Genomic DNA, 18707 nt, shown 5'->3' on the forward strand with positions numbered 1-18707 from the left:
CTGGATATTAAATTGAACATGCTCTTACTGTTTAACACGGCATTGGGACTAGCCCATTCCACAGCTTGCTGTCTGATGCTGTCCTGTGTATTGCGATTGCGGACGTTATCATACATCCGTATGACTCCCTCTGCACATCACGCAGTAGTGCCTTTACCAGGGGAGACCCTCGAGAACCCCAGCATGATATTCTATGCAGCAAACAACACACAGCTTCAACAGGCTAGTAAAAAAAAAAATATTTCAACTCAACCAGCTTTCCCTCCATAGGGTAGCCATTGGTTGATTTTTCTTTTTATTATTAATAAGCATGCTGACTTTTGTGGGAGGCGTGCCTATGCTGTAGTGTTTGTATATATTAATTTGTAGTTTAAACGCTTTAGCTAATGCCTCTTCTGATTACACCGCAGCATTTGTGTATTTGCGGGGAGTGTCTGCAGTTTCAGAACTGGGATTGAACGTTTAGAGTTCTGGGTGATTTTCTTTTTTTTCCCCCTACTCTCTCTCAGACTTTCTATTTTTTTTTCTTAAGTTAAACATTTCAGGAGGGAGAAATCAGCGAGCGTTGAAGACTTGTGGAGGCTCTGATTTGTTTCCATCAGTCAGCCGCAGTTCTGCGGTCGGACCTTGTTTACAGGACGGGGTATGCTACTGGATCGGCCCACGTCTCAGACACCCGACTCCCACAGCCCCTCACAGGCATTTCCAGGTCAATATGACAACACTGGCAATAAGCAATGGCTGCCTGCTAACATAACCCTCAGGTGAAGGCTGAAGGCATATCCCACTAAAGTTAAACTTACAAGAAACTTAAGTCAAACAGACAAATGTTTCGGTGTTTCTGGTGCCCTCATCGTGAAGGCTTATAATTAGCACACTGGTCATCATATACTGGCTGCAGTTTAGATATTTATAACAGGGATTCCCGTCCAAGGCTGGCCAACTAAAATGAAACCATAGTTCAACAGCCAGGCTAGGGAACACTTATTTATGCTATGACCGCCTGGAACGTAGAAGAATGAAAACAACACAAACAATCCAGTATGTCATAGAGCTGATGAGTTGAAAGACCACAGCATTACTAGACTTTTGGGAATGAGGAGATCTAACACAGCATGCAGACAGTAAGCATTCTTTGTGCATTCAGCCGCTGTGTGAACTCAGTACTGGAGCTTAAGAACTGAGAGAGAACGATTGGAAATGTCACAAATAGTCAAGGAAGGGATATGTGTTTAGTTTAGGTGTTGTTTTGTTACATGCCATAACAAAACAGGTTTAAAAGACTTAGAACCTTAGAAATCTTGTTTTTTACAGCCAGTAAACCCTAACCTATTTTTTTTTCTTTCTCTCTGTTTGGTTTAGGAATTTCCCCTCTCTGCTTTCAGCTGTGCCAGTGACAGTTAAGTACTTTTTTCTCTGTGGTGCATTAGGGCTGAATACCACGATATGGATCCTGTGGGAGGAGGCTATGGACCCAGCCGGGAGTGAAATTCAGCCCGATCGATGGAAAAGGTCACGAGTAACGTGAGCTGGTGCAGGCTAGCAGGCACGTATCCCAGCCTACGTGATTCAGCATCCACAGCTCCCAGGGCATATAGTGGAGCAGAGTGTGAGTGTGGTGTGAAGCTCACTCCTTCCAGATACTAGGAGCTGCACCCCCACTGCACTCCCCACTGCACTGGCACAGTAGATGAGAGAGTGTAGTCTGCATGGGGCTGGGGAATTCAAGCTCTGCTTTAACCCTAACGCTGATCATGCACAGGGCTGGGGAATTCAAGCACTACTTTAACCCTAACGCTGATCATGCACGGGGCTGGGGAATTCAAGCACTGCTTTAACCCTAACGCTGATCATGCACGGGGCTGGGGAATTCAAGCACTGCTTTAACCCTAACGCTGATCATGCACGGGGCTGGGGAATTCAAGCACTGCTTTAACCCTAACGCTGATCATGCAAGGGGCTGGGGAATTCAAGCACTGCTTTAACCCTAACGCTGATCAGTGTCACGAAAGCCCAGCAGCTCTCCCACCGTCACCTGTGTCATTTCGATTGAAGAAAATAAATAAATACATACACATTTTCGTCTGAACATTTAAAAAGTATGCAATGGTCTGTTTAAAATCAGTCAGTGGTGGGGGGTGGGACTTTTGGGGTTTAAATGCTTCTCTCCGACTCGTGGGTCGCCCCTCCTTCTCCTCTCATTCCCATATAGCGGAATCTGAATTATTACTAACAGAAATCCACAGTCATATGTTTCCAATTATCTGCTTCTAACGGGCTACAGTCTGGAATGAGGAGAGACACAGTTTTGACAAACGTCAGTGCAAGGAGAACCCAGACAGTAACAAAGAGAACCCTTTTAGTCAGGTTTCTGCACCCCACGCAACTCCTGACTATTTAAACAAAAAACAGCAACTGGGTGAGGCTTGATTCCCTTGATAAAAAGATAAACAGCTTTGAACTTGTTTCTGTACCTTGCCCGTCCCAACATTACTCTGTTTATACTGAAACAAGGCAGCCAAAATATCCAGCGAGTAAAGGGATATCATGTGTCCCAATACCATCCAAACACTTGGGTAGTGTATGCTGTGGCACCAAAAAATATTCAGATAGGTACCATGAGCTATTAGTTCTATACAGTATGGTCCTTCAAACTGTATTGATTGCACAGTATACAATCCTGTTTGAACCTGGTGGTTAGGTCACCCTTATTTCAATCAAATCAACTATGTTCGATTTCCATCTGATTCTTCTGCGTTGCATCTGGCATGGGATCGTTCCTGTCTTGCTGTATTGGAAGAGAGCCCAGAAGTGACAGTTTCTACAAAATGCAACAAAAAAACATGTGACACCACCGAGGCTTGGAAACAAATGCAGCCCGCACATGGCATTCTGTGCTGTGAAAAGCAAGCTCGCCTCATTTCACATGCTTATCTCTACTTGTTTATGTAACTGAAAGCATTGTTTGTTTCTACAGGGGTAGCTCAAACATAACGTTAAACACGTAACCATAACACCTCAGTGCAGCGAAAGAAACGGCTCAGTCTACAAGACACACATTTCCACAAAAAAGTGTTGCATGCTAGACTATAGGGATGTTTCTACAGGGAACATCTCTGCATATTTCTCAGAAGCCTTTTTGACCTTTCCTCTAATGCAGTGAAGTGTTTTGGGGGGTTGTCCACTTTTGAAAGGAAATGTGATGGAATAACGCAAGTCAAACAGCGGTGATGTATTTTTGGAATTCTTTGGAATATATATATTTTTTTTTACAAACACACTTTCCCTTGACAAAGGCATGTTAAACATACCGAAATGTATAAATATATTTATCCTCTGATGTAAGACTATATGAATTTAGGGCCAAAAGACAAATCTCTTCAGCCCAACAAGACTCTCCCATTTTGGGTCGGTTCCATATCCCTCCACCCTTGTTTCACAAACACATCTAGTTCTCTCCTTTATCCTCCATTGCTTCGATGCCCTCACAGGTAACTCAACTATAAAACATGAAGCATTCCTAATGTTACATGCTTCGTGCCTGCAGAGGTGCTTGATTACGAGGATGCAATTTAATAAAGCTGCAAAAAAGGATAACTTTTGACATTTTATTCAGATTTCAACTCTTATCATGGTAATTAGTTGTAAACATATCTTTTTAAGGGATTTGAAACTTTATTGGCATTTTTCCCACTTTTTAAGTCAATCAGTAAGTTCCAAAAGCAGGGTCAAAAGAAGTGGAAAATAGATTCTTTCTTCAGTTTCAAGAACCTGCCATGCATCAATGCAAAGTCTTGAAAATTGCAGTAATTAAAGACAGAATTGTTAACAAAAGGCAGGTGTGATTAATTGATGTTGTACATTGTTGCAGTTCAAACTCTAAAAAAATCCAGGTTAAAATGTACTAAAGTATATGCAATAATAACAGAGCTGTCAAAAATGATATGCAGGCTCCAGTCTTTCGGATTATGATTTTTTTAATTTAGTTGCATGACTATGTTTTATGATGTAGGCTGGACTGTTTGCGCTTTTAAGATTTTTCATGCTGAAACTTGCTGTTGCAGTCTTGCCAGGACGCTCTTAAAAATGAGATGCCGTCTTAATGTTGCAATTCCAAGATTTAAAAAAAAAAAATGAAGACAAACCTGAAAACAAGAGATTTGCAATAGAATCCACGCGTTAATGGGAATGAAGGTTAACCTAAAGAGCTTAGTGCAGAGCCCCAGTGACCAATAACATATTTAAGAAATGAAAAGTTACGACTTGAACTTTTTGATTGAAGCCGCTTGATCAGAGTGGCTGACACGGTACCTGGCCAATGCCCAAGCCTGTGCGGCCATCTCCAAACTACTGTAGCACCTCTGATTAAAATGAATGATTCAGACAAGGTATATATTATAAAATGAAAGAACTCTGTGCAGTCTTTGGTCTCGGCTAGATTCAGATCCAGGCCCTAGAGGTACAGCATACAGTACATGCCTTTCTCGGAGAGCAAAACGCCTGCACCACCCACACCACAGAACATACTGTCCTGATTAATTGGTATGTTGTGTGCCAGTGCTGTCAGCAATGCTGTTTTGGAATCCCTTCTTCTAAGAAGCTTATTAGATTAAAATATTTCCAGGCGAATCAGTATTCTGCTTAGTTTTAGGGCTAACACCGTAACAGTCAGCAGATGTTGAACTTTAGTTTCCTATAAACAAAGATGTATGAGATATTTATGCCAAAAAATGCTAGAATATGTCTACTTAACTACTATTAAAAGTTTAGAGTTCTGGAACAGGCTATCACAAAACATAACCATAGCCATTATCCAGCTGCTAGTTATAAATTATATATGCACTAATCTATAGCACATATCATGTTCATACCTACATACCACCCATGGAGCCATTACAGTTAGCTGGTTGATCTCAAAACTTCAGAATCGGGTCTTAAAGGATCTCAATGATTCAGCATCAACAACATAGCTAGTTAAGCCATTCCAGACCCTCACCACTCCTTGTGTAAAGAAGTGCTGCCCTTCCAAGACTTCAATCAGGCCCCGCCTCCTAAACACATTGCCCCTCTATCTGTATGAGGTGGTGGTGCTGAAGTTTCTAGTAGGAATTTAACTGGACCTACTGGGCATGTACTGCGAGTTACCAGCAGACACCTCTGATATTACTCTCACTTAACAGCTGGGACCATAGCCCTGTGTCCGTTCAGAAAGACACATAAATCAGGTGACAGGGTTAACTGCTTGCAACAGGTCCAGGGCTGAAGGTGTCCCAGTGACATCCTGGCGTGTGTGTGTGTGTGTGTGGAGGGGCAGGTATTACTATCAATGTGTGGACAGATTTGAGAAAATATCCCCACAAAGATAGTAACTCCTGAAAAAATGACATTGTGGGGACGTCCCCACTTTGTAAAACACCTTTTTAAGAACTAAATATGCCTTCAAAAAAATAAATAAATAAAGTGCCAAAATATTTAGTGTGAAGTTTTGTCTGATTGGAGTCAGAAATAGTAAATACAAATATAGTGAGAGTCAATCAGAAGTCCCCACAAATATAGGAATGCAAACATATGTGTGTGTGTGTGTGTGCGTTTGTGCATGTGCATTACCTACAGAGCCTTGGCGAATACTCAAAAGTAGGTTGAAAGAAAATTCTCTATTTTGTGGTAGACTTAACAATACCCAGTGTTTAAAACAGGATGGTACCCTTGAGATATATGCTCCATTGCAAACAACACTGAACAGACAGCCAGCGTCCAACAATTTAAAGCATTATATTAACTTCGTTGCTCGGTTTCTGCTGTAACTCCCTCCAGACGAGGCTTGTGGTAAGAAAAGAGAAGGTTGTGTGCCAGTCGGTTAGTGCCGAACACAAGCACACCGATTAAGAACACTGACTGGTAGGACACAGCGCGCTGAGAGGCGTGAAACTCTTTCTGAAAGGATCTTCCAATACTGATACCAACACGGAATGGGGAGGTGAGGCAGGGTATAAAAGCAGCTAGGGTTGGCTTGGAAATGACGCTAGTTAACCATAAACAACAGCTACTACTAAAAGAAGTACTAAAACAGGCAACAACACACAGGCTCTGCTGATTAATAATGACTCGAAATTTAAACAGGCTGGCCTCTGAAACTATGGCAATGCTTTATCTCACCTATATTTCAGCTTTATTATGAAAACTAGTGACCGGATATTATTCGCTGATTCTCATCATTAATAATTTAAACAAAGCAGAATCCCTGGGAGAGAGTCCAGGAGCAGCCAAGAGAAACACAGCATCTCCCTGAGCTCACTCTCCTGAAATAGAAAACAGTGCCTGCTTCTCAAATTACACAGCAAGCTGCCCCGCTCCCCCAGCCAGGACTGACAGAGGCAGGGGAGGGGTCTGTTAAGGAGGTCCACACATATAACACAGCCATACCACCTCTGTCGACATTTTAACAAGAAAAATTAGGTGATTCTTCAGAATGCCTATTAGGCATAACATAATCTACCTCACTGCCCCAAGCAGGCAAACATTTCTTTTAGCGCCGGATGAAGTGAAGTGCATGGGAGGACTGACAAAGTCTAGGGAACGTATAGGGAATTTCAAGAATTTGGCGAATACAAGGTTAGGCACTAAATTGTACTATCGTTATTTATTCCCTCAGAAATGGCCAACATCTCAAGACTCCCCCAGCCTCTGACCCTGCCCCTTGTACATTCTGTTTTGCCTTTATAGGTTGTGCAATGTGAGTTCATCATTTAGAACTCGTTAGGAAAAAAAAATCCTGCAATAGGCCTGGGTGCAGTTGTACAGGTGGGTTAGTTGACACATTTCTCCTGTTTATACCTGCTTCAGCATCACCTGTGTTTACCATGTTAACCAGTGCATGATTCCTTCACCTAGAGTAACTTGAAACTTGAAGTAACTGTATACCAAACACCCTGTATGGGCCCTGATTCTCACCAAGTGTAGCCCAGCGCCTGACACTGATGGATTCCCATCCTGGCTTTAGCTTTGTCAATGCAGGCGTTCCCCCATGACGGTATCTCAGATGCTTGGATCCCTATTTTTGGTGTAACAGGCAGTGTTGTGTGGTTCACTGCTGGTTCACATTCCATCCCCCATCAATGAGATGAGAGGAGGTAAAAGCTCTATAACCGCGAATGCAGGGAAGCCTGGCTCTTGTGCACAGTGGTTAAGACGCTTGCTTGCGGTATGCTCTGGCCTTTGATACTGGCTCCTGTTTTAAATCTCGTACTATTCTCATTCAGATTATTTGAAACCTACATGTTACATGGAAACACACGAGTCTGGTTATGCAGACATTCAGAATGAGCTATTTTTCCTATATCGCGCTCAGCCTATCTGAATCCATGGAGCCGTCTTTGGATGAACAACAACTGGCTTAAAACAATGAGGCTTATCGAGCCTCACTGACAGGCCAACACAGAGGGCCTCTTTCATATCAGCCGGCACCCAGCTCCCAAATTGAACCCGCAGGCACCCCTGCCTGACAGCGGTTTCATCCCTTCTTATCAAGGGGTCTTTGCTTTGTCAAATTAAGACACATTGTCAAGGATTAATGCGTCTCCTTAAGTTATAGATGACTTCATACTTGGCTCGCCATCCAGGGCTTTTAGTGGCAGGCTGCCAATACTACATTTGCAGCTTCTCCCTCACCCTCCCTCCCTCCCTCCCGCTCACCCGCTCATCCCCTCATGCACTTTGCAGACGTGATCCGGCTGTGTCCCACAGCGTACTATAGCATCGGAACAGCTACAAACAGCACACACACCAGAAAGCATTAACTCTATCGGGGCCGAACAGAGCACTGCCATTAAAGACATAAGCACACCAAAGGATTTGGTATAACAATTTCATTTCATTTGCTAATTTATTTGAAATGCATTAGCTGGGAACAGACACACTGCAATTCCCCGGGTACCCCTGTCAAAGCCAAATCCCCCATGTTCGCTTGTCTGTAGCCTCAACGAATTCAGGTTTCAACGAAAGTCCCAAGCCCCTACCTTGTAAGAGAACCTGTAGCTTTCCAGGACAGGAAGTCAGGGAGATCTAAGAAGTGGCCGGCTTTTTCCCAGCAGGACTCGTGCAGGTTCTGGGGAGAAGCATTGACAGGATTTCAGTATCAGTTAATTGGAAAGAAATAATTGTCATTTCCCATGATGGAGATAATATTCAAAAATGTTAATAATACATTTATAACACACTTTATAAATGCATCCTGAAACTGGATTTTTTTTTTCACGGTGCAAAACAGCACAGGTTTTGTAAAAAGACTTACTATATGTTAACAGCTGGAGTGGACGCTGCAAATAAACTGCAGTGTTATTAAAGCCTTGATTTATTAACAGAGCTCAGCTTAACCAAACAGCCGTGCTGCAAGGGGGTCCTGTCGGGCCATTCTGTAAATGGAAGGGGGTCAGACATCGCATCACAGAAAAGACGAGAAGGCGACAGAAGCAAACACAGGAAGGAAGAGAGCAAGACTGAGCAACCAGACATAGGATGTTGCTGGAATCCGACTGACAAAACTAGGGCTTGATATGGGAAGAGGCTTTCTCAGTTGGTGAAGGGGGCATTTACTGTGGGCATGGTCTGATAGAGTCAAATAAGGTCATAATATTTTTGTCAGTACCTGTGTTAAAAATTCCAGAAACTTGCTGTTGAGCTGGATTGTAACACAGTTTGGATAGGTTTAAAAAAGCAGACAGTGCCTTATGATGATCTGCACTGAAGGCTGTAAATCTGTACTGTATTGTATTGCACAGACGCCACCCTGACATTTTAATATGCAGTGAAACCGTGCTTAAAAGGCCACCTCAGTAAAGAGGTCATCCTGCATTAAGGCCATATTTTAACAGTCCCAATTCTACTGACTTCAATGTTAACAGACTTTCAATATGAAGGCTACCCCATCATTAAGAGCACACTGTGTTGGTCCCTTGACTGATAGCAGTGTGTCTGAAAGTACTGGTGTGTGTGGAATTGTTTCTTCACAGCACACAAAGCTATAAGGCAAAAGACTCAGCATGCAGTATGATTGATATAATATCTATATTTAGAATGACTTAAATATAATTTTTGTGTTTATGCTGTATAAAGACTGCTGACGAAGAAAACACACTACATAGGCACTAAATATCTGAATGTGGTCTCAAGTGCCTAGCATTTCTCATAGGCTATTTGTGCACTAGCTTTTATTTGCAAAGTAGGTCAACACACCCTAAGAAAAGGGATTCTGGGTATGCCTCTTAATTGGCTTGTTTGTGTTCTTCATCGTCTTTGTTACCTGCAGCAGGTATACTGCGCCAGCATTCCCCTCATCTCTGTTTAGGGCATTTTATGCTCAAGTGTCCAGAAAACATGCAGGATCCATACTCTCGTATGGGCTATAAAAAGAAAACCATGCAGATTCCATACTCCCATATAAGCTATAAAAAGAAAACCATGCAGGACCCATACTCCCATATGAGCTACAAAAAGCACAGAACTCTTCTGATTGTTTTTCAGTTTATTCTGTTCACTTCTATTGCATAAAAAGGCAATAAATAAAAACAGTATTTATTTTAATGCTTTAAAATGTAGTCCTGCAATAGCACATGACCAAACAAAACTCGCCAAGGGGGGTGTAGTGAAAGAAGGGGGCCTCACTAGATAAATACACACACGCACTTGTCTACAACTGAGTCTGAACTTTATGTGTGCTTCTGTGCCGCCTTGGCCTTGCAGGGGTTGCCTCTCATCACAGCCCCCTTACTTCGTTCCTGGTCAGCCAGACCTAGCTGTTGTAGAGCAACAGAAAAAAAATATCACAAGAGCTTTTCATCACTGTGACAGTCTGGGATCAAGAGGGGGAAAAAAACAAGAATAGCCTTAATACGTCCTGTGGCGTCTTTAAAAAAAAACAGAACTATCATAGTGAAATACAGAATGCTTCTTGACAGAACTATAATAGTGAAATACGGAAAGTTTCTTGACAGGACTATAATAGTGAAATACGGAATGTTTCTTGACAGGTCTATAATAGTGAAATACGGAATGTTTCTTGACAGGACTATAATAGTGAAATACGGAATGTTTCTTGACAGAACTATCATAGTGAAATACGGAATGCTTCTTGACAGGACTATAATAGTGAAATACGGAATGTTTCTTGACAGGACTATCATAGTGAAATACGAAATGTTTCTTGACTTGTTACCAAGTAAATTTCAATTTCAAATTAGTAACATCCGTCGCTTAGATCCATTGCCTGAAAAGAGGCGTCTGTTTGACAGAGGAAACGGAGGCTGTCTGTTAATCTTCAGACGTCCTGATTGATTTGTAGCTTGAAGTGAGGTTAGAGGTGACATTCCAATTGGACATTTCAAATTGGATAAGAAAAGGAGGGAAATTGATAAACAATTGATAAAGAAAATATTAATAATATGGCAAGAAGCTTACAGGGTGCTGACCCTCAATCAGAACTCCCACACATTTTTATGTTTTATTTATTACTATTCCAACTTTGATAATTGTTTGCTTCAATTCATTTTTTTTTTCTTTTAAATAGCGAGTTGCTCTAGCCTTACATGGCACAGACATGTAATAAGAATCAGTTTCCTTGTATAACATTTCCCAATTGGTCCTAAAACCACTCCCTTACATTCCCTCAATATCACGCCACGCAATGTCAAGGGGAGGGAACGGAAGTGAAGTTTTAAGTTAGAGTTAAATTAAATGCCAATAAAGCACACATTTTATCTGACAATCTTAACAAAACTCCACATCACAGAAATTCCTAGCAGCAGTATGCGTACCACACATTTTTTTGCAAACTTCACACCTGTAATGTTGAAAGTCTCCTACATGAACTAATGAGCTGCCACATAATCATTTTCATAACAGCTTCAGAGTGAAGACAACATGTAAGAAAACACAAAGCTCTTGAGATTGCAAATGTTTTGTGAGTGTGAAACTAGAACTGCATCTGACAGACATGCTGGCTGTACGAATCTGGTCTCATCAGTATTTCAATAGATACGGGCCGGGAGGCTGTGAAATCACTCTGGCTTTGTGACAAAGGCCAGTGAAAGTATATTTGCAGGCAGTGTGTTTGTGATTGTGTGAGTGCCGGCCTCACTGTACTGTGTGTTTGTGATTGTGTGAGTGCCGGCCTCACTGTACTGTGTGTTTGTGATTGTGTGAGTGCCGGCCTCACTGTACTATCACAAGGAAAGTTTTTCAAAATAGGGACATACTTCTTTTAACCACATTAACTTGGGTGGCTGCATTTCGGGAGACATCACCCCACCCACATACTGCAGGACCCTGTGCCTCGTCTGGTTGATCCGCTCCGCCTGACCAAACGCCCGGTGATCCATCCACAGGATAACGTTCCTGTCCTTCTCGCCTAAAAGGAAAGGAAAACACATGACCGACTGGGTTAGGAAACCATCAGATTCACAGCAGAAACCCCTTCTCCCAAACTTGACGGTGGTCCACCACTATTATTTCTCTTTCGGTTTTACACACTTTTTTTTTTTTTACACTTGTGAAAATGTGGTTATGCTAACGAGAGGCCAGAAATGAAAGGTTGGTTACTACACCTTTAAGCAGTGCAATAACATCAGAAACACCCAGAATACAACACTGCTCCGTGTGTATAACGCAATGACTGAGCAGTCTGCAGTTACATGCATTGTATAACATGCATCTCTGGAATTCTACCCTAATGGAAACACCAGAGTATAATATATAAATATATATATTTATATAATACTACAACATGAGCGCATCATACACCTCACCTAATCACAACTTTTCTTAAAAGTTTTCACTCCGGACAATAGAGTAGATTTTAGGGTCAGTGCATAGTCTGTATGCACTGATAAGACGTGCCTGGGACTACAGAAAAAATGCACCTGCTTTTTTTCTTATGGTTTTGCCCCAGGTTGTGTTTCAGGTTAGGGCAGCTCTGCTATCTACACTCTGCATAGCCAACCAAGGGAGTGGACTACCCTACAGCCCTTCAAGGAAGTGCACTACCCTACAGCCCTTCAAGGGAGTGCACTACCCTACAGCCCTTCAAGGGAGTGCACTACCCTACAGCCCTTCAAGGGAGTGCACTACCCCATAGGGCAGCAGTGTGGAGTAGTGGTTAGGGCTCTGGACTCTTGACCAGAGGGTTGTGGGTTCAATCCCCAGTGGGGGACACTGCTGTTGTACCCTTGAGCAAGGTACTTTACCTACATTGCTCCAGTAAAAACCCAACTGTATAAATGAGTAATTGTATGTAAAAATAAATAAATAAATAAATAATGTGATATCTGTATAATGTGAAATAATGTATAATGTGATATCTTGTAACAATTGTAAGTCGCCCTGGATAAGGGCGTCTGCTAAGAAATAAATAATAATAATAATAATAGCCTTTCAAACACTGCACAGGCCAAGCCAGCTGCGCCCCTCTCCTTCCAAACCCACTGCGACGGGGTGCCGCTGTTAAGCACCCATCAAAAAAATCAATGCAAACACAAAACTAATAAAACCCTGGAAAATCGCCAACACTGGCTTGTTGCAATCTGCTCTCTGTGAGTCAGAAGAAGGAGAATACCTGCTTTCCCTTCAGAAAGCTTTTCAATTTTCCTACTATACCCACTGCCAGATTACGCCCATTTTCCAGTCCTGAGTCAGAGCAAATCTGGCACTGACCAAGTGGTGTGGAGGTTGTGGATTTGACATGGCAAAAGTGTTTTTTTTTTTTTTAAATAGAGTGAAGATTAATGAATAGCTGATTAGTTAATGATCCCACAATAAGAGTTCAGTTATTTTATTGAATTATAACGTATTTTCATTTCTAGAAATCCTTATTATTTATTATTCACAACCATATTTTTGATTACCATTTTCCTCAGCATTTTGTTTGTATTTTTGCTTAACATTATTGACCTCTGCTTGTGTCCCTCTGACTCACAACACACTCACTGAGCCCAGGACCCTGTGAAAGGCTCAACCACAACAGATACTGAATCACTCAAGGGTTTCCCACAGCAGTGCAGAGAAACAGAAACTTACTATGCTTTGTGTGTTTGTGACGTTGCAAAAGGAAGAGCAAACTAGCAAAGGTGAACTTATCATTCTTCTAATAAATTAGACCGCTTTCCCATTAGAGTTTAGACTGTATCCAAATCACTTTCAGTAAAGTGAGCAACACCTGGAACTTTACAGCACTTTCTAAATGAAACAACCTTTAATTATATTGTAGAAGTATGTGTTCGATTGACGATATTGGAGCAAGATGTAGCTGCTGAGTCAAAGCAAGTGGTTCCTGCCCGATTAAAGCACTTGAGTTTAATAAAGAACTGGACAGTCATCGTTCTTATCAACACTGTAGACCATTCTTCTTTATCCTGCACATTATTCATCAAAACTCCACAACTGTTTGCATGTTCACACTAAGAGGAGCGGGTGGGGGCCCCCCATAACCAACACCAAAACATCCCGGCTTAACTGTGTAACCCTTACTGTCAGTTTGCTACATTTGTAAACCTCAATACATAGAAAAGTGAGCTTTATCATCACTGTGGGGAGCAAAACAACAAGAAATGTGTCAGTTTTAGGCTTCAGTTTCTTGTTTTATATTGAGGTGTTATAAAAGCATCTGAAGGGCTGTATTTGCAGAATTAACAGTTACAATTAGACTTAACTTTTGCAGTGAACAAAATTAGAGTAAGTTATCATATCAATATAGTTAGAGAACATTTAAATAACAGATAGATGCCTTTTAACAATGCTCAAAAAAAATTTACAAAGCAGCCTGTCCTGAAATGAGGACAGTGGCACTTAATGGGTTAAGGCTGGAAATGAATGCTCCTCTATGGCCTCTAAGAGCTCTCAAATATGACTTATCTGTAAGTACAGCTGGTACACCAGAGTGCAACCATTATCAAGCACTCTGGCCATGCTCTTCCCCCAACAGTAAGAGATACCAGATGTTGTATTTCTTACTGATGCACTTCTAATATGCATCTAAATGAGAAGGATAATACATTAGTGAAGATTACAGGGGTATTAATACCCAAACCAGGCTGCTCTTTAGGGTTCCTCAAATTCTAATAGGAACCTTACGGGGACTCTATCTTTGTTCGATGAAGTCTAAAATCTCCATCTCAATCTCCACATACCATTGCTGTTCACTGGCAGCGGCTGGAAACTCTTATCGAGAACCACAAGGGAACAAGTGGCATCAAAACCAATCCCTCGAATCCGGCTGGGGTCTACTCCTTGTGTCACCCTCTGCAAGACACAAGCACAGCACTATGAAATGCAGTCTCAGATATCAGACAGGACCGCGCTTCCCGTGGAGTTATTGGTAAAACATTTTACATGCACATGTGTTTGATTAAGGCTGTTGAATTCAGTGGGATTGAACAGAATACACTGGATTACTACACATAAACAGGAATACAGATCAAATTATTTTTTTCATCTGGTACTTCCTTAGCACCACTATACAGACAGTGGTGCCGTAATTAAAAAGCCTTTGAAAGATGCATGTTTAACTCTGTGATGAATAAAACAAGAAAAGCTTTTAAAGGCTGTTTGATAACCATTCTGCAGAGTTTGCATATTCTCTGGGGAAGTAGCTATAAACAACACAAGTGGAAGCAGTTCAAAACACTGTCTGAATCGTCTCTCTTCAATAGCTATGGCTCTTTTTTATCAAACACAGTTTCAGTGTGGTTTAGGATTGTTTATCCCTGCCTGGTTAGTTATCCTGACTGCAATATGATCAACCTTATGTGGAGACAGGAGGGTTTTTTTTCTTGTTTGTTTGTTTTTTGCCACTATTTATCTTTAACTGCACCAAGGTCAAGTGCTTAAAGGTCCAACTGTTGAAAAAGTTATTTAATTTAAAAAGCAATGACCCTTCAATGGAAACCGGTGTACATAAAATAAACATTAAAGGAACTGATTTGAAAAGATCAGTTTGGACAGTGATACTGTGTTACTGTCTATGATAAACACTGGGGTCTATTTATACGATCTACAATAAACACAGCCTGTCTTAAATAGTGCTGTCCTTTAACTCTATATTAATCCTGCTGGGGTGTCTCCTCAAGTGATGAGGTCAGCAAGTAAAGGGGACTCCAGGACAGTGGTTCACCATTGGAATACTGTTCCATACAAAAACGCAATGTTAAAATTACAAAACTAGACTAAATAAGCACAGCAGGTGCTTAATGTACGACAGTTTGGAAATCTGGGGAATTCTTGTCCGGCAGTCGACCTTGACAGGAAGCTCAGAGCAAGGTCCTAAAGTACCTTACAGACAAGGCCAACTACCAAGAATTTAATGCCTGAGCTCTATCGCGGTTATAAACCAATAAACTGTAGCTTTGCTGCTTTCAATTGCATTTTCAAATGTTTCAAAGTTTCGCTTTCCTTCTGTTTGTGTTTTGTAATTCAGCTTTCTTTCCCCCTTAGCTATTGGACACTGTCAAATTGTACCCCTAGTGTCCAGCGACATACCCTGGCGGTGTGGCAGCACTTATCCCAGATATCACTGGAAGACTGCACGTAATGGTCAGGATGCGGTTCCCAGATCTCAATGGGCTCCTTCGCTGTCAACACCACTGAGCCGTCCTGGTCCACAAGAGCTGCGCGCACACTGGCTGTGCCGACATCGATCCCCACGTAATACTGCGGGAACGTGGGCTCGGGGCGAGACATAATACCTATTCTGTAGGTAAAGGAATGAATATGGATTACCTATTTATGTGTGTATATATCTGTCTATCTATTTATCTATGATAGATAGATAGATACATATATATATTCACTAATATAAGATTCTTAAAATGACAGATAGATAGATAGATGGAAAGACAGGCAAAAGTACAATTAAATTGATTCAATCCTAGTGGGGCAGCACAAAATAAAATAGATCAATCAATAGATAATTATGATTACTGTAAATGATCACAAAAGAAAAAGAAAAAATTATTTCAAAACTTTGAAAAATTAGATCTATACAGATATATGTATATATATGTGTGTGTGTGTGTGTGTGTGTGTGTGTGTGTGTGTGTTTTACTTCATTTTTGACGAAACAAAAGCATCTTACACATGTATTTATTAAACGAGCTTCATGAAATATTAATAGTTTACTTTGGTTATGAGACTGAACGTCTGTTCTCCCCTCACTGTGGTAGAAGCAATCGGCTTCCAAAAGCAATAAACTACATATCCCGGCATCACCTGCGCTGCGCCCCTGCATGTAACAATTTATAGCAGCTGCTGTAGCTTCAATTCAACCGTGCATGTGAAAATAAAACTGTACATTGCTAGTGGTGAAAGGCGACAAAGAATTGTGCTTTTCTAAGATAAAAGAAAAATGAATACAGTCACACAAACTAAAAATATGTTTAGTGTACTTTTTTAGAGTACTTTCTGGCCTGCAGAAACATCATCTTACCGCACTGTATTTGTTGACCGATATTTATAATTCAGTGTATGCAGTCTTGACAAGCGTAGTCAATAATGCATTTCTTTTAAAATATGCCAAACCAGGTAAACTTAATACAGTATGATAATAGAAACCGGGTCCAGCAATCTAAAAGCTAAACAATGCTACCAGCAAGCGAGCACTTTGTCCCAATACGGAACGCTCAGAGGGTCAGAATTGACTCCAGCACCGAGGACTCAATAACGTGCCAGTCTGTACGATTTTGCGCACTGAAACACTGTGTAGCTATACTTACTTTCTTAAAAGGGAAATCGTCTTTTTTTTCCCACCTCGATATGTAAAGACAATACGTTTTTAATTTAAAATAATTAAACAATAAAAAATAAAACATCTTGAACTTCAGTAATTTTGAACATCGTTCTACAAATTTCTATATAAGGCGGGGAGTACACTTGGTCCATATGCAAACACCTTTTACCTTCTTTAGATTCAAACCCTCAAAGAATTGAAAACTAAATGAGTCTTGTGTTTTGTTTAATAAAGGGTGTGTTTTTCTTGGTTGAAATCAGTACAATGTAAATGACATAATCACATTTTTATGGAAACTGCAAACTGGAGCCAGCCTATACCAACACTGTAATGTTATGTCGACATATTGACACCGGTGTATGCCGTGGTTTCAAACCTCTGATTATTTATGTAAGTAAAAGCGCAGCTTTGAACTAATTACGAACTACATGTAACCTAATTCTGTGACCTGACAATTACATCAGCCAGAGAACGATGCAGTTCAATAATCCCTGAACGGAAAAGGTAAATAATTGCCGCAGTACTATATTGCTGTGTTCTGGAAGCAGCGGTTTTGTTTTGTACAATAAATTGAATCTACTTACATAAATAAAGCAGCTCTTCTCATTAAAAAAAATGTCTTGGGCATTACATGGTTAACCTTGGTACCGAGTAATCAATAATGGGAGGTTAAAATCATATGAATCATAGGTCGAAAGCTCATCTTTATGACAATAAAACACAATTACAATTTCTCAAGAAGACGTTGAGAAAGACTTGCAGCCGAAACGTTTGCCTAAGAATCTTTCGTGTTACTAAATCCGCTGTTGCGCTTGCTGTGTTGCGGCGGTTAATACACACGCGTTTGCCTGAAAAGTCATACGGTAAGTGCGCATTTAGGGTTTTAATCAAATCTGCAGATAGATAGGTTATGCAAGTAAGGCTCTCTGTCTAGGAAAACAAAGTTTAAGGAGGTTTCAACTGCTACTGGCTTTTATTCCAAAAACTAAAGAAAAAGGAAGAGCTGGATGTCTTTAAAAGAGTCTTTGACAGCTGAGTTTTTGATGTTGCCACAGACTGGGCGAGGGTTTTGGTCACTGTTTTTGACTCACTTTGACAGTGCTCCATCAGTAATTTGCAGTCATGGATACAGAAGCAATTAGTAAACTTTGCCATCTTACTCATCTTGGCTAAAGTGACTTGCAACAGGGAGATGCAACTATATATATATATATATATATATATATATATATATATATATATATATATATATATATATATATTACAGAAGACAAGGCAGGGCGTGCCATTGAATCATGAGCCATGAAGGGGCGGTACACAAGCACTGCTGCTTCTCCTTGTTGGTGCATCTCAAGTAGTTGATAACAGATTCCCTTTGTAATCAATTGACATCTCAGCACATTGAATTGAATGGAAAGGCAAGGGCTGGACATGAACCACAAACCATAGGGGTCAAAGGCAAACTTCAATGTAAGCAAGCGCAGTAGTCGAGAGGTAAGCACAGGTCTTATCTGTCGCTATTATTAACTGATAAGCTGCTAGGAGGAGATTCTTTACACTTTCACAAACTCCTCAGGTATCACTGTGACAATGTACCACTTTATGTGCTATACCCTTGTCTGTCTATTGTAATAACCACTAAGCATGTTGGTATGGAGTATGCACCCAACCGGCCTCCTATTAGTCTGCATTATATGTTAAATGTGAAAGCAAAGCTGTTGACTAGCCTATCAGAAACCACAGCATAACCACCTCAGCAATTAGACTACTGTGGAGCGTTTTAGTTCATGACCCAGAGCCTGGAGTCCGGAGCTGAAGCAAACATACATCACATCAAGGAGTACTGCAGAAATGGGAAGTAGCAGTGTTGTGTTGTGGGTTATAACGTTTTTACATTTTTCCGCAAAAAGATTGTACCTGACCTCTCTTTAACTCATCT

The 18707-nt window shown here is 40.9% G+C and overlaps 1 protein-coding gene across 2 annotated transcripts in view; it reads right to left on the reverse strand.

The window, feature by feature from the left end:
* The window catches only part of fggy (FGGY carbohydrate kinase domain containing), a 65348-nt gene extending 48689 nt beyond the window's left edge, over nucleotides 1–16659 (reverse strand). For both annotated transcript variants that reach the window (XM_059031481.1, XM_034005724.3), the window contains exons 1-5: nucleotides 16469–16659; nucleotides 15523–15733; nucleotides 14175–14286; nucleotides 11250–11401; nucleotides 8016–8104 (exon numbers count right to left, since the gene is read on the reverse strand). In XM_059031481.1, the coding sequence (XP_058887464.1) occupies nucleotides 8016–8104; nucleotides 11250–11401; nucleotides 14175–14286; nucleotides 15523–15723 (554 nt within the window). In that variant the 5' untranslated portion in view covers nucleotides 15724–15733; nucleotides 16469–16659. The remainder of the gene's footprint in view (nucleotides 1–8015; nucleotides 8105–11249; nucleotides 11402–14174; nucleotides 14287–15522; nucleotides 15734–16468) is intronic.
* Between the last annotated feature and the right edge of the window lie 2048 nt (nucleotides 16660–18707).

Source organism: Acipenser ruthenus, chromosome 10 (assembly GCF_902713425.1).
Source record: "Acipenser ruthenus chromosome 10, fAciRut3.2 maternal haplotype, whole genome shotgun sequence".
NCBI classification, from domain to species: domain Eukaryota; kingdom Metazoa; phylum Chordata; class Actinopteri; order Acipenseriformes; family Acipenseridae; genus Acipenser; species Acipenser ruthenus.